Here is a 16,711-nt window from a genome sequence, read left to right as displayed (position 1 = left end):
TTTGTTTTAACCAATGCTGCAGTGCAGCTAGAAACTGGATATTAAACAAAATAGGCAAATATATATACAAAGCTATGCATGAAAACGTCTTTCACTAGGCAAATGGCGTCTCCAAAGGCAAAAAAAATCTCTCAATTAAAAAGACAATAGATGTAAAATGTTTCACATTATTTCATTAGGCATTTTAGTAAATATCATAAATTAAGAGCTCCACAGTGTAATCATATGTTTTCAAGTTTGAGCATGTCGTATTTGCGATGCTTTCTACAAAGAAATGTCAATAGAGAGGATAATGGCCTCTTTATTTCCCCACCTAATGGCTTTCTTTTCCAGCCGACTATCGTTCAGCTGGGCACTCACAACGCATTATGTCAATGTCACTTACCTTTCTCACCGAAATTTACAACAGAAGTTTCTGCAACAATGACAGTTTGATACAAATAAAATTTCACAAGTCGATAAATTACAGTAGAAATGTGTAGAAACAAAATCCTATAAATATAACAGTGTGCAAAAAATTTTCGCCAGCATTGTGAAACATTCACGCATGTACACACATTTCATAACACTTAAAGTATGATTCTTGGTTTCCGACATCCTTTTTCACAAATCAGAGTCCCTAACTACTACTCATTATTCCTTACTTTATTACATATATACATATTCATCGACACTTCTTCAACATTTCATCATAATAAATATGTAGCATAATCAAATTCCTATTATAGCATCAGCTTACTGATCATAAACATACCCCAACAGCATAATACACATCGTCATCGTAATAATAACACCATAACACCTCACTCAAGTCTCAAAAACGTCATAGCTTTCGGCAATAATTTCAAAACCTAAAAAAGTTCTCTGCCCATTTAAATAGTATCATCTACCTCAAATGTACTTTAAAAATCATTACCCCATACCAAATACGATATTCAAAGCTCTCATAGTATCACAATGGTTCCGAAAAAATATGAACAGTTCACAAAGTACAGACAAAATACAATTTCATAAGTGTGAAGTTATCCAACTGTGTAGTTATGTAAACATCTGTCACTGATGTAGTACAAAAATGTTTGTTTCTCTGTTAAATAATCAGATAGCTGTGTAATTCTGTGTTAGAGAAATATAGTACCGATGTGTAAAGTTGCATAAGCAAATACCATATTAGCTAGGGATCCTTGTGCTTGTCAAACACATGGTACACAAAGTAAGCATGTACCCCCCTGAGGATTAATGTAATTATACCCTCAGGTGTTACAGATTACAGCAATGTAATGAAATGTATCACGGAAAACTTTCTTTGTAGTTAAAAAATCTTTAAAAATCAATGTTTTAAGTACAAAATTAATCACTCAAATACGTGTACTGCTGCGCTAAATTATGCGTATTGTTGTCACATAATCTCTGTCATTACTTAAGGGTAAGAAATATGCTAAGTGTCGTAATTATCGTCGTCCGTAAGCAAAGTTCTGTGGAAGTCAATGTACTTACCTCGTAATAAACAAAAGCGAAATGCTATGCATATAGACATCATAGTTTTACGTACAGTACCATGACCAAGAAAGTACTACACTGTAACATATTGCTGTGCTACAAAAAAGGCTGTCTCATTGTAGCTATACTACAAAAGTTACTACTAAAACATGTTTTACTTTCCAGAATAATTCAGAAAAACTGTGCAGATATAAAGCAGATACAGCACAAAAGCAACAATGTAAATTGTGTCACACATCAGTACTGTCATGATATAATCGTGTAGCTGTCAAAGAAACCAAATGCTAAGTCATCTTTAATCTCATTGGAAGTACTTCAAATAAAGAATGTCTTTTCAAGTAAACCAAAATGTTGCATTAAAATCTCATTAGCAGTATATGTTCTAAGTATGTAAGCCTTATAGTCGTTACGTAGTGCAACTAACAAGCAAGAATGTACACCCACAGTAACACTGTGTCCTCTGTTCACTATCACAATGCAGTGGTAATTACAATCTAAATATCTTCCCTAGGTTCTAGACTGGATAGTTAACTTCGAAACATTGTTGCATGATAACAGTTTCTAAGTGTGACAAAGCACACTAGTAACGTGAAGTGAAAAATTTTATATCAAAGACTAAGTTAAAAAGCAGATTATCTCTCATTAAATGGTTTTACATTTGGAATGTGGTGCAATCTTTTACCCTTTCTAGTGCACAGAGTTTCAACTTCAAAGCAATTATCATGTTTCATACGTCAGTAAGGAATGCTAAAATTTTTCTCAAGGTTGGCATCTAGTATATTTTTCTCTGAGCCAGCCAGCCACGTGGCTGCCTGTGGTGAAAGTCATTGTCTGCCTCTTTGTTGGCGCGCGCCGTTATTGGGATTTGGAGACCTAACTTATACAAATTCACCTTGACGAGAAGGCCCTGCCCTGTTTGAATCTCGCCAGTTCTGATGAAATTCAGGTATGTCTTTATGATTATATCGTCTGTCGTCATGACGGTATTTTCTGTAATTTCACGTGGTGGAAAATTTCTCACTGAGTCGTAACTGTGTGGAAGACCGTTGTGTCTGAGGTTATTCGGTCTCCCTTAATAATAATTGTTTTGGTTCCCACATTGTCTGCTTCCACGGTTGTCTCTGCCACATTCATTACTATGGAAATGCGATCTTTCTCTGTAATTATTACTAATCTGCCAAGGGTTGTCATACGGGTCATGTCTGTTTTGGTCACGATTTACGTTGTATGAATAGCCTTGTCGGGTCCAGGTATTATTTCTTTCATTGAGGAATTGTGACGGATGTGACCTGTAATTGTTGTGTTCCTGTTTTCGCGTCCCGCTACTGTAAGTGTCAATTTCCAATTCTTGTAACAGTCCCTGAAAAGCGTCAATGTCGTCTTTGCAACGTCCTGCCAAAATAATATGTCGTAAATGTTCAGGCAATTTGATTAAGCAAATGCGGATGAGTTCTGAGGGGCTGTATGGGTTTGACAGGTACTGATTCTTGTGCAACATGTCTTCAAAATATTTCACAAGACTGGGAAATTCAGATTGTTAGAAATGTTTCATCATTATGATGCTATGTTTTACTTGGTCTTGTGTAACTTGAGACCAATATGCTGAGAAGAAGGCATGATAAAATTCTCCTTCACTGTGAAAATCGTGAATGACCGATCGCAGTCTTACAGCTGGTTCATTCTCTAAATAGCCGCACATAAATCCTGATCTGTGCTCTAATAACCAGTTGGAAGGAAAACAATGCGAGAACTGATGAAGCCACGCTTGTGTTTATGAATGTCGTTGCCAGAATACTTAAATGTTTTGAATTTATGTGTAGTAATAAACAGCTTATAGTCAAAATCATTATGTCGGTGAGTCGCATGTCGGTCATTGTTACGTCGTTTCGGCGGTTCCATCTCAAAATTAGCTGTACCTTGCCAATTTCTTTCATAATGTCCGAAGTGCCCTGTGTTACTACTTTGTGGCTGTTCCGTTTTCTATGTCCCTCTTCCCGTACTGGGGCGCGAGTGTCCTCTGAAATATGTAATTCTTGTATTACCTGTGTCAACTGATCTTGTACTTCCCGGATTTCTCTTTGGTGTTGCGTATTATTTTGATTGTGATTTTGTTTGAATTTCCAGATTTTGTTCGTACCCTTCTGTGTCATTAAAGACTAACGGTCTTGTGTCATTCAGATCATCATCTACCTTCGTAGATAAATTATTTAGCTGACCCGAAAGTTAGACTACTTTCTCTGATAATGAACTGATTTCCTCCATGTGTCTTTCTGAACCAATTTTCAGAGTATCTACTGTGTCCTTTATGTTTTGCTGAGTTTTTGGAAGTAGCGCAACCGAATCGGTAGATGCAACTGAGTCAATTTTAGCCCGCAAGGTCTTGTGATTTTCATGAACAATAGTTTGCAGTTCTTTTATGCCTGCTTCGTGATTCTGTAATGCATTTTCATGCCGTGAAAAATAGGTTGAAAATGCTCACAAATTTGTGTTTTTACGCCAATACAGACTTTCTGATATTTCGATTCGGTGTTATGTAGCTCAGTAGTTAAATCTTCACGTGTTTTTTCAAGCCTGGTGTCTATCTTCTGAAGATTTTGTTCCATTGTGTCTAACTTTTGAAGATTTTGTTCCGTTGTGTCTAACTTTTGAAGCTTTTGCTGTGTTTGTCTCTGATTTTGTTCCATCGTGTCTAACTTTTGAAGAATTTGTCCCATTTATTGTATTAATTGTAATAACAATGCACTGGTGTCTGAAACATGTTCCTCAGTGCTTTTCGGCAGTGCATTTGCACCGGCAACATTCACATTTTGACAAGCAGAAAATGTGTCTTGACTTTTTTGAGAAAACGGCGAGGACCCAAAACCTGAATCTACAGTATTTGCGAGATTGTGTCCTGTCATTTCGGATTCCTGAGGCGAGCTGTTGCCGACCGATCGGTCGATAATGCTTCCCTGTTCACTAATTGTTTCACTGTCTACACCATTTTTTGCCACCCGCTCCATTTCCCTATGCACAATTACCAAATTATTACTTTGAATGTCTTAATTCACTACACAGTGATAAGCTATGCTTGTCGTCACTATCGTTTTTCAATTTACGTTGGAGCCTATAGTCCGGGAGACGAGTCTTTGTTTGGTATTGACAGCTCGGTAGCGTCTTTCCGTTGCCTAGCGACCGCAGGCAGGCAGACAATGACGGCCTGACTTTGAGCGGGTAGCAAGGGCCACGTTGCCGCTCTGAAACCAGGTCGCGCGCGCTTATGAAACTTACCAGTGTCTCGCGTGCAGGCGGTGTGGTCGTTCGTCGTTTGTCTGAAGTTGAATTCGCAGTTTATTTCGTTTTTGTTGTTTTTAGTGTTTCATTGTTTATGTTTCGTCGTAAACAATGTCTCGTGCGGCGGGTAGTACCAGCCCAACACTAGAAGTGAAACAGAGGAAGAAAAGTGTGCTACACACCCAGGCCCGTGAATTCGTGTGTTCTGTGAGGGATTACTTTGAGAAAGAAAAGGACAAAGGTGGTCCCTTAATTCCTGTTGTTCGGGTTGTGAAGAGAACTGCAGCAGCATTGAAAATAAGTAAGAACACTGTTGTAAACATAGGGAAAGAACAGTATAGTGTAGATTGTGACGAGAGTGGCACAACAAAGCTGCACACACCAGGAAAGAAACGACCGAGAAATAAGCAGGTGACAGCTTTGGACGATTTTCAGAAAGACGCTATTCGTCGTCATATATACAGCTATTATAAGAGAAGGGAACAGCCCACTCTATCTAAATTACTGGAGTCGCTTCAGAAAGACGATCTTTTTAAAGGGAGCAAATTTTCATTGCGTACAGTGTTGAAAGACATAGGCTTCAGCTATTCACTGTTTAACGGACGCAAAATATTAATGGAAAGCACAGATGTAGTTGCATGGTGGTGCAGATTTCTGCGCAGGATCATGGGTGTGGAATTCGAATGTATAGTGTGGTTAGATGAAACTTGGGTCAATGCCAGCCATTCTTTACGTAGAGGCTGGAATGATGGAATGCCCGAGGGGACAATGGCAGTGCCTGTTGGCATAGGAGGGCGTATTATTGTCTTACATGCAGGAACATCGGAAGGTTTTGTGCCAAACTGCTTGAAAATGTTTCGGTCAAAAAAGACAGGAGATTACCATGAAGAAACGAACTGTGTAGTATTTCAAGAATGGTTCGAGACATCGCTTATGACGAATCTGACAAGTCCATCAGTGATTGTTATGGACAATGCGCCTTATCATTCCGTTATTCACAATAAGGCACCAACCTTGACAACAAAAAAAGACGATATCATTCAGTGGTTCAAACGGCGAAAAGTAGATTTCAGAGAAGATTTAAGGAAGGCGGAACTGCTCGAAATGGTGGCACAAAAGAAACCCCAATTTCCAACATATGTAATTGACGAGATTGCTAAAAGGCACGGGCATGAAATCGTTCGGCTTCCTCCATACCACTGTCACTTCAATGCAATTGAAGGAGTGTGGGCGCAGATAATAAATTACATTGCTGCAACCAAAAAAAAAATTCACGATCTCTGAAGTGGAAACTCTCCTTCCAGCAGCTATCAATAAAGTGACAAGCGAGACGTGGGCTAAAATTGTAAACAGCACTGCAAGTGCCATCAGAGAGGCGGCCAAAACCGAAGGGGTTGTGGAAGAATGCATCGAAAATTTAATTATACATCTGGGAGAGAGCAGTGATAGTTCGAATAGTGCTGAGGAAGACAATGTCAAATCAGATTCTGACAGTGATGTGAGTGGTGTTTTTCCAATAAGGTAACTACAACGTATTCAGGAATGTAAGGAGGGAGTTTGCTATCGATCTACAACCAGATCATCATATTGTGAGTACTTTCTTCAGATTATAACTGTTAATACGCTGACCAATTATTCTGTAGCTTGTAGTAGAACAAATTAATAGTGCTAATACTTAACAATGGAAACCAAAACTGCTAATGTTCAACAACTTGCGAAAATAGTTTTCATTTCAGTTGTGAAGTTTAACAAATAACTTTATTATGTTTCAGCATCTTACATACTTGTACTAAATAGCTCTTATCAGTTTTCGAGTTAATATATTTCAAGCATCAACTTTAAATAAATTCACGCGTACCAATACGTCTTGTATTTTGTCTCGCTTTTATTTCTGCTGCTAGAGAATGCGTGTAGCAGACAGGGCGCCGCGTGCTGTGAGCCACGTTCGGCAACAGCGCCGTCTGCCCGCCGGAACTGTCAGTACCAATCACTCGTCTCACGGACTATAGTGTTATGTTTTTCGCACGCCATAATTATCACGTATTTCACACGATAACAAGAAAAGCACAATTTGAAGAGCAAAAATAAGAAAACACATTAACATAGCACTGAAAATAATATCTAGTTAATTGCAAGCGCAGCTGCGAAATCCTTGGTGCAAATCAACATGCATGCCACAACTGTTTTACTGTACAACAATGAAAAACTACAACTACAAAGGAAATTCTCTCTGTAAATACGCGCTAGCAATATGAAACGTCAACTTAGAAAAATTTATGAATTACTGTGCTGGAAATCCTCTACGTTATTTGATTTTCAAACAGCTGAGCAAAACTGAACATTTCTCTCTTTACTTATTCTGATCATCACTAAACTGACACACAATATTTTTAGTGCAACGCAATCTGACTTTCAATAATCCCTACAAAAGAATGGCCCTGACTAACATTAACCTGTATATTTCACAAATCACTTATCTCACAAAAATCTTCGTTACTCGATCTACTGCAATACAGCGAGCGCCACTACTTCCAGCTAAATAAAAGATTCAGACTACTGAAGGCACTAGCTACTGATAGGCATAGTTAGCAAATGAAAGATTTTGACAGAGAACAAACAATTTATTTACCTTAATAGTGTTCAAAAGTCATAATATATATAGCAGTTCATGACATCCAGTCTTACAAATTTACTGTCTCTGATGGACACACGTCCACATCATCCGCTCTCAAAACTCCACCATTTCTCTCCCCACATCCACCACTGCTAGCGGCTCACCTACAACTGCGCAACGCTATGCGCTGTTAACAGCCAACTGCCCAACACTACAATAGCATATATTCCAAGAATGCAAACCAACCACAGCCTTCACACAGCACAGTCAGTGATTTTCATATAGAGCGCTACGGGGCGTTACCAACATAATAACCTAAACAGCCTACTTAAAATATATTCTATCAAGTCGGCTGGTGAAGTGGTTCGTGATGTGTATACATCCCAAGAGGTCGCCGTGTAACACTAGCCAAGTGTCGAGCAGACGAAGGCGGCGGACGAGGAAGCGAAGTTCTACCATTTCACCAACTCAAGCAAGACTCACGTCCCGTCCTCACAGCTTTACTTCTGCCAGGAGAGTTTCTGCAAAGTTTGTAAGTAGGAGACGAGGTACTGGCAGAAGTAAAGCTGTGTGGACAGGGCGTGAGTTGTGGTTGGGTAGCTCAGATGGTAGAACACTTGCCCACGAAAGGAAAAGATCCCGAGTTCGAGTCTCGGTCCGGCACACAGTTATAATCTGCCAGGAAGTTTCTTATCATTTCTGTCCTTTTTATTTCTCATGAAAACCATACATTACATGTTATACCACCATACAGTTAGACCTTCAGAGGTGGTGGTCCAGACTGCTGTATACATCGGCACCTCTAATACCCAGTAGAACATCCTCTTGCAGTGATGCATGCCTGTATTCGTCGTGGCATACTATTCACAAGTTCATCAAGGCGCTGTTGGTCCATATTGTCCCACTCCCCAAAGGCGATTTGGCGTTTGTCCCTCAGAGTGGTTCGTGGGCCACGTCGTCCTAACACAGCCCTTTTCAATATATACCAGGCGTGTTCGATAGGGTTCATGTCTGGAGTAAATGCTGGCCATTTTAGTCGAGCGATGTCGTTATCCTGAAGGAAGTCATTAACAAGATGTGCACGATGGGGGTGCAAATTGTCGGCAATAAAGAAGAATGCCTCGCCAATATGATGCCGATATGGTTGCACTATCGGTAGGAGGATGGCATTGAAGTATCGTAGAGTCTTACGGCGTCTTCCATGACCGCCAGCGGCGTACGTCGGCCCCACATAACGCCACCCCAAAACATCAGGAAACATCCACCTTGCTGCACTCGCTGGACAGTGTTTCTAAGGCGTTCAGCGTGACCGGCTTAACTACAAACACATCTCCGACGATTGTCTGGTTGAAGACATGTGCGACACTCATCGGTGAAGAGAACGTAATGCCAATCCGGAGGGGTCCATTCGGTATGCTGCTGGATCCATCTGTACCGCGCTGCATGGTGTCGTGGTTTCAAAGATGGACCTCACCATGCACGTCGGGAGTGAAGTTGCGTGGCGTTGCTGTCAGGATCCATCCGAGCCATAATCTGTAGGTAGCGGTCATCCAGTACAGTTGTAGTCTTGGGCGGCCTGAACGAGGCATGTCATCGACAATTCCTGTCTCTCTGTATCTCCTCCATGTCCGAATAACATCGCTTTGGTTCACTCCGAGACGCCTGGACACTTTCCTTGTTGAGAGCCATTCCTGGCAGGAAGTAACAATACGGACGCCATCGAACCGCGGTATTGACCGTCTAGGCATGGTTGAACTGCAGAGAGCACGAGCCGTGTTCCTCCTTCCTGGTGACGGCTGTGAGACCCCCTCCGTCTAATAGGCGCTGCTCATGCATAGTTGTTTCTATCTTTGGGAGGGCTTAGTGACATCTCCGAACAGTCAAAGGGACTGTGTCTGTGATACAATACCCGCAGTCAACGTCTATCTCCAGGCGTTCTGAGAACCGGCGCGATGGAATACTTTTTATGATGTGTGTTTGATAAAAGTGCCATCGGCCTTGGAACAGTGGTGACGCGGATGTTGATCGCTCTTGTCTTGGCTAACACTTGGATAGTTGACTGTGTGGGTCTTCCGAGCGCTATTGGAAGACCGGGTGCACTCAACCCTAATGAGACCCATCGAGGAACTACTTGATTAAAAAGTAACGGCTCTGGCCACCAGAACTGACAACAGCGTGTTGAGCGGTGTGACACACATTCCCATGCAAACCAGCATCCATTGACCATTATCGACTGAGGATAAAGTGGCTGTCTCTTAGTACCTTTGGGGCTTCAAGACATTTTCGGACGGTGAGTTTTAAAAAAATAGCTACAGATGTTCTGCCATAATTGCACTGCATGGAAAATGAAGTATCTGCTGTACCCGAGGACTTGTAGATGATGTGCTGCAATAGCGAAAATGACTGTATATGAAGAAAAATGAAAAAAATTTAACAAAGCTGACGGGGTTATCATTACTGTGTAACAAACTACAGTAACAGCTGTTATTCCAGTAACTACCAGAAGATGGGTATCCGGAAATGGTGTCATCTCGATGCACCTAGATGAATATACTCTTCAAACACCAGAAGATGGACGTACGAAAATAGAGTATTTCGATGCAGTTGCTTTTATTTGCATTTCTTTTTAATTGTTTTCCATCCAGAAGTCATACACTTTTATCCTTTTCATGATCAACTCGCATGTTTTCAATTATGCACAATTCACTGGGTATGATCTGTCCTTAACAGAACCACTGTAATGATAAACAGCGACGCATTTTAGGTGGAGGTAAGTTTGAGCTGTGCTCTGATTCTAACTCATACTTTTTACAGATAAATGTTAGGCCATCAAGTAGCGTCTCAGGCAGGACACAGTAGTTTTACCACCTCGCTTGGCTGTTGGCACCAGTATCGTTGTTGCCATCTGCCACGGTAGAGTACGCTTGCTATGACAGCCGCTCACAGCGTCACAACGAAGCATAGAGTGGCGTGGTGTCACAGCAAGGAGGAGAATGGTGTACAGGAATGATCCAGCAACATCAACTTGGAGCCAGCACCGGGGTGCCGTGGGTAGCAGTGGTGGACGACACTTTGATGTTTTGCTGAGACATGCAGGGCGTGCCGCCGGTTCTTGTTTATGTCCTGGAGTGGTCGGTTCCAGATGTTGTCCAGTGAGCAACAGTACTTTGGAGAACGTGACAGCGTCAGTCTACTGAGGACCAGACGCAGAGCTGCAGATGAGTGGACGAATGAGCATCACTTGGAGTCAGCGCCGGGTGACAATGAAACACAGCAGACAAGTCTAAGCATTCGGCTCTTGGTTAGTGGTATTGCGCTGGTAGGGCTTGTTTAGGTCCCAGCGAGGCTGGCCTCCAGAGTTGTCCATGATAGTGGCAACATGTATGCAAGAGGGGTGCGGCCGCTGTCGTCATCAGAGAAGAGCCACAGTGCACACAGCTAGAAGGCAACACAGCTAGCAACTTCCAGAGAGTAACCCCCTAGGTGTGATGAAGCAATAAGTCGTGGAGCAGCGAGACAGCGAACAGTGCTGTCACAATGGGGAGAAGCCTCATGTACAGGCGTGAACAGCTAACATCAAGCAGCCGCCTAAACGTGGTGAAATAGGAAGCTGTGAAGGTAGACAACATGACTACCTGGTGGATTTGTTGTTTGGGGGTAAGGTGCCCTGGTGTCAACGTGATGCATCGTTCGTTCTGAAGCAGTGGATCGTTCTCGGTTTCACGTACTGATGGAAAGCAATCTAGACAGGAATCTAGTGTTGTTAGCTGTGATTTGTTCCCGGCTATGACGGTCAAAGGAAAATATGCCAGTTGCCAATAGTACTAGTGCGTCAGTGTCGACCAAATTAAGTTACCAAACGGCGGTCACAATTTTTAGTTACAGTGAGGCATTGTAGAGCCTACTATATTGAAGTAGAAATATTTTACTTTATTGTTGTTGCATTCGGTAAAATTTTAAATTCTCCTTGTTGCAGGCATTCATTGTTTTGTTGTTCTCGTTGATGTGTTAAGCACTCTGTTGCTGAGTTTCGCCTCCTTGTTAATTGCTTGCTTAGTGTTTGTTAGCATGGTGGTTTTTGGTTGGATGCATTTCCTGCTTCACTGTTCTGGGCGAAGGTTGACTATTACCTGTTTTCTTGTCTGTCCTTATAATGTTTCATTTTTCTTTTATAGTTTCTTACTAGCCACTTCAGGCGAAGTGTCAGATTCAAGTCTCACCTGAAGATGGCAAGTAATAAACTTGCTGAAACGTAGCCTGAGAACGGCGCTTTGACTCGGCAGTCAACGTCAGGATTCGCCGAGAAAGCCTGCAGTCTCATAAAACACCGTCTTGATCACAACTTTTCATTTACCAGCTAGCAGTTTCTGTGTTGCCGATCATCTTGCGGCACAAAGTGCAGTTTGTTAAAACTAACGCAAAAACAAGGATATGGTGGGGCAAAAATTTTTGTTTACGAAAATTTTTCCGCACAGCATTCTAGTTTTTAACGTTAGTTTTGCATAAGTGTTGACAAACTGCACTTTGTAGCGCCAGATCTGAAGATGATCTGCAACGCAAATTGAAACCATTAGTCGGTATACGAACAGACGGTGTTACTTCATGTAATATAGCAAAAGGGATTGTAGTTTCTAAGACATACATTACTTATGCAGATTAATTTATCGCGCGTTCTATTGTGTTAGTTACTAAGTTATGGATTTTGGTAAACTGAGCGCTAAATACCTTGGTCGTTGTCATACCTCTTTTTCTAACTTAACTTGACACGTGAACTTTATACAAGTGAAACGATGCAACGTAGTGGAACATTTATGTAAATATTATATGCGATTTTTCAAATGTGAATTAATCCCTGTTGAAACAAATGATTCTAAGGAAAAATTTGTCTCCCTCACTCTTTCTCTTTTGCATAGCTTCCGATGTAGACAGACGATGTGATAGAAGGTGCGAAATTTTTATGCATGCATGTTTTGTGAGAATGTATCTGTTAAGCTATCAAATGTACTTATTTAAAATAAATCATTGTAGCTATCTTGTCCCAATCTGTATTTATCTCTCTCTGTTCCAGTATGAGGCAAGGTAACGTGGAAGTGTTAATAGGATGATGCAATTGATCGGCCGGCATTGTAGCAGCCTATATGCAAATTTGCTTGCTCATTCACAGAACCCGCCTTCTTTATTTTTTCATGATTTGCGAAGGCCGATTACAATTTGTTGTACGCATTTTTATGCACGCCAACAATGGCGATTCAAACATTCGTTACCAATACATTGTCTAGCATCACCCCCTCAATGACTGACCTCGAAAATCAGCTAAGCTGATTTTTTAAACACAGTGTCTTATTAATTTCATTTTCTTTATCAGGTAATATTGCTGCTCCCATCAATTCCATTAGCAAGCATCTTTCAATGATTAACTCTGACCCTGAGCAGAAATATTATATGGTGTGATCTTGTATGTGAGCTAGCGGTCTTCAGTAATTGCTTAATAAATATACCTAAAAATTGTTAGGGATTTGCACCCACCCATCGCCCACTTACTTTCCACTCTCACCGTTTCATGCGCCATAAAGGGGAAGATTTTAAAGCATAAATGCTGAGGTCATACCAGTTACGAGTCCAGTTTAAATTTAAATTGGAAGCAGGAGACTTTAACCTGAAAGTGCCGAATGTATGCTCGCATAATGATGAGATTTTAATCTACTTATTTTGTCTAGGTAGTAGGTATACCACTTTCCATTCCCGTCACTGTGTTTGCTGCCAGACCGAGATAGCTCCCTCTAGCCGGTGACAAGCAATCTATCATGCACCTTGCGTGGGTGCAGCTGTCGCCACCCGGCGCCGGGTGCAAAGGATTACGGCCTCTTGAGTCGCGTTTAGCCGCCGCTCGCTGAGGAGCTGCTGACGGCTCCCTCTCGAGAGGCCAGCGAGGCCTAACCCCTCTTGAAGGCGGCTGTTGTCCCGGCGGAGAGGTCAGCACTGCCGCCGCGGCCGGCGACAATGGGCCCGCTAATGCCGCCAGCCGACAAAGCGGCGGACAATTTGTCCGGCCGCTCCAGGTGGCGTCGAGGCCGCCCATACAAGTGTCCGCGGCATTCCGCCAGCTCTCATTGTGCGTCCCGGGGTGCCAATTTGTTGGAGCGCTTCCAGTAGATTAAACCACTCGCGGTGGTCACCGCTTTACAAGTATGATGGCCGCGCCGCCATTCAGAACCTCTTCTGTCCCCGCATTTTGAAAAGGCCGTCCTTCAACAATACGTCGCTGCTGAAGGGTCCTCGAGATCAAACATAAAGATGATATTAGTTTACCTGTGTTCCACATAACCAGTTCTACGTCCCCGCTTCCTCGGTATTACATAAATTCTCTTACTACACTATTCTCATCACGCTAAAGCCCTGCATTTCAGCACACTCAGAGTTTTAACTACTGGTCACCATGGCCTACACAGTGGCGATACAAAAAAACCTCAAGGAGAGGCCACTAAAGATGTCTTGAGCTACCTTTACTTTAACTGTAATAAAACATAGTAAAGTCACATGCAAAGTCTAAGAAAGTTTCATTTAAACTGAATATACCAAATAAAAGACAATGCCATCTTATGATATAAAAAAGTTACAACTATGGTTCTCTTCCTTAAATGGTGAATTCTGTGCGCCTGTGCTTCCTGGCAAATTGGTTATGACAATCAATGTCTAGGTGAGTGTTCAGCAGAGCTAAGCCATTAACAGTTGCATACCTATGCTGTATGTTGCACTGGCCAACGCCAATGGGAGGGGTCAGCGACTGACCCCACAACCATCACACATTCTCTATCTAGGATAAATCACATCACTTATTTATTTCCATAATTTTGGCAGATTAGAAGATTAAAATGTTGATTATTATTACTGGGAAAGGGTGTCTCGGACATTGTTAGTAAAAAATAAACATGTTTTTTTACATTTATTTGTATTAATTTCACAATTACAAGGATTACTCAGATTAACATTTAGAACACTTTACAATACGAACTACTTCTTCTTTCTTGGTGTGTGCAGGGCAGATATTCTTTCTGCAAGAAGTGCAAGCCTTCATGTACTTACGGTCTTTGATTCTGGCGCACAAGTAACGGCGTCCTTTCTTTGACAGATTATGCACTGCTGCACGTGTTACTTTCCGTCGCGGCTCCGTAACGTTGTTTCCTCTGCTCACAGCACCTTGAATTTGATTACACTCATACCCAAAAAACACTGTAGTTTATTTTGAGTGTAGGCCTACAGCAATGAGCGCGTCTTTTCATGTTGAGGTCACAAAGTTCACGTGCAAGATCTTTCAGCTACTTCTTTCCTCCAGAACTCTTTGTCGGGTAATTCTTTGTCCTTTCCTTGTGTGTATCTTGAAATATAACATAAGAATTGTATGCTTCAACGTCAATCAAGTTGAAAAACACCGCCATTGGCCATCGACGCGTTGCTCGACCGCAGCTGTACGTTCTTACACACGTATCGAATGTATCCAATCCTGACTTTGTACAGTTGTAGAATAGGATGATGTCTGGCTTCTCTTCCGTCACATTCATATCATGATGTTAGGTTGACAATACTGTAACAACCTTTCCTTTCTTAGGCACGTAACAGACTAAAGTGGCATCATCACTAAAGGCAAATCGGATTGTTCCCGGTGTAGCGTTTTTAGAGAAACTGGACGGAGTTCAGTAGGAACATTGGGTTTGTCACATCGAATAGTAGCAACTGTAGTTATTTTCTCTTTCAAAGTATCAGATGCGAGTGGAACGGCAGTGAACTTTCTGTCCATGGTAAAATTCCTTCCAGATAGTTTGAAGCTAGACATTTTAATAAATCTTCTAACTATTTCAGGGCCACTGTTATGGTTCTTCTCATTAGCGTGCTTTCCGGCGTAGGGATCCGCAGCGAAGCAGTATTTCGTATCTGAATTACATAACAGGTTCACCTTTATTCCATATTTTCCAGGTTTTGTGGAAATATATAGCCTGAATGGGCATCATCCATGGAAGGTCACAAGTTCTTCATCCACTGTGACTGACTCACTAGGATTATAAAACTCAGAAAATTTACTAACTATCATGTTCCATATATCCCTGATGGGAACAAATTTGTCGGTCAGTTTTCTAGCTGCTCGAGTTAGAGCGTCATCAAAATGAGAGCACTTCAGCAAGAGCCTCAGTCTATGCTCCGAAAATAAAGCTCGGTAAATCGGAAAGTTTTCTTTACTAAATATATCACGTAAACTGTCCTTGTTCTGTCTATGGACTCCACAGTTCAATAGAATTCCAATTGTTGGCAGAATTTCTTCCATTTCAAATGCTTTCGAATTTTTTTGAAAATACGAGTATCTTCAGATGATTCCCTAAGCTTTCCAAGCTTTTGATTGGTACACATCAAAATGTTATCCAGGATGTTATAATCTAAGTACATGATAAAGGCTTTACCTGGTGTATCAGGTTTTATCCCTGGCTTAGTTCCTTTAGGGGTTCTCATTACGTTAGCAACAGACCTCCTCCTTTGATTTACGTAAGGGCTTCTCTTCCATATCATACTTGACGGGGCAACCATGTCTTTTTCAAGTTGATCAATTTGTGCTTTCCGCCTGGGTCGTCTTCTTGTTGGTTGAATATCTATAAAAAATATGAAAACAGAACCGAACACTAGCAAACTAAGCACTCTACCGAGACACAAATCCTAATATACTCCAAAATATCTGCAAAAAGTAATAAAAATCAATACTTACCCTGTTCACTTTCATCCAATTCGCTGCTGTCAGAAACTATTTGATCTGGAATTTCCAGGACTACATCTTCACTTTCACTGCTTGAGCTTTCAGATAGCTCACCACCAAATTCACTGTCTGAACTCTCAAGCAAATTTCTTATTTCGTCATCTGTCGATTTCATCTTCTTGTACATTCTGTCAAATGCCACAAAGATATTGCCTTCCACTCACCACACTGTTTACCGGTCGACTGTGAGTGGTGATTGTTGACCTGCTACACCTTCAGTTATAACAATCGCTATAACTCAACAATGAGTGTAAACCAAAAGCTGTACTTATTGTCGATTGTAGCAACTATAATTACGATAAATTTCATGTATTTATTAAATAAACTACTGAACACGATAGGAGTTTTAGCCTAAAAACTTCGTTGGGGTCAGTTACTGACCCCCCCCCCCCCAATTGGTATGCAAGTGTTAAGTCGATCCTCCATCGTTGTCGACGTCAGCCATGTCTTTGTACGCCACAGTGTTGTAAATTCCTCTTTCTACTGTAGCAATAGATGCAGGTAGACAAGCAAATATTTTGTACAGCGTG

The 16,711-nt window shown here is 41.4% G+C and overlaps 1 protein-coding gene across 1 annotated transcript in view; it reads right to left on the bottom strand.

Moving 5' to 3' along the window:
• LOC126188714 (uncharacterized) overlaps nucleotides 1-16,308 on the bottom strand; it is a 220,237-nt gene extending 203,929 nt beyond the window's left edge. The window contains exons 1-2 of the mRNA XM_049930321.1: nucleotides 16,134-16,308; nucleotides 15,917-16,020 (exon numbers count right to left, since the gene is read on the bottom strand). Of these exons, the coding sequence (XP_049786278.1) occupies nucleotides 15,917-16,020; nucleotides 16,134-16,308 (279 nt within the window). The remainder of the gene's footprint in view (nucleotides 1-15,916; nucleotides 16,021-16,133) is intronic.
• Between the last annotated feature and the right edge of the window lie 403 nt (nucleotides 16,309-16,711).

The sequence above is a fragment of the Schistocerca cancellata genome, chromosome 5 (assembly GCF_023864275.1).
Source record: "Schistocerca cancellata isolate TAMUIC-IGC-003103 chromosome 5, iqSchCanc2.1, whole genome shotgun sequence".
Lineage (NCBI taxonomy): Eukaryota > Metazoa > Arthropoda > Insecta > Orthoptera > Acrididae > Schistocerca > Schistocerca cancellata.
The sequence above is the reverse complement of the archived record's forward strand: the minus strand, read 5'-3'. Positions and strand labels throughout refer to the sequence as shown.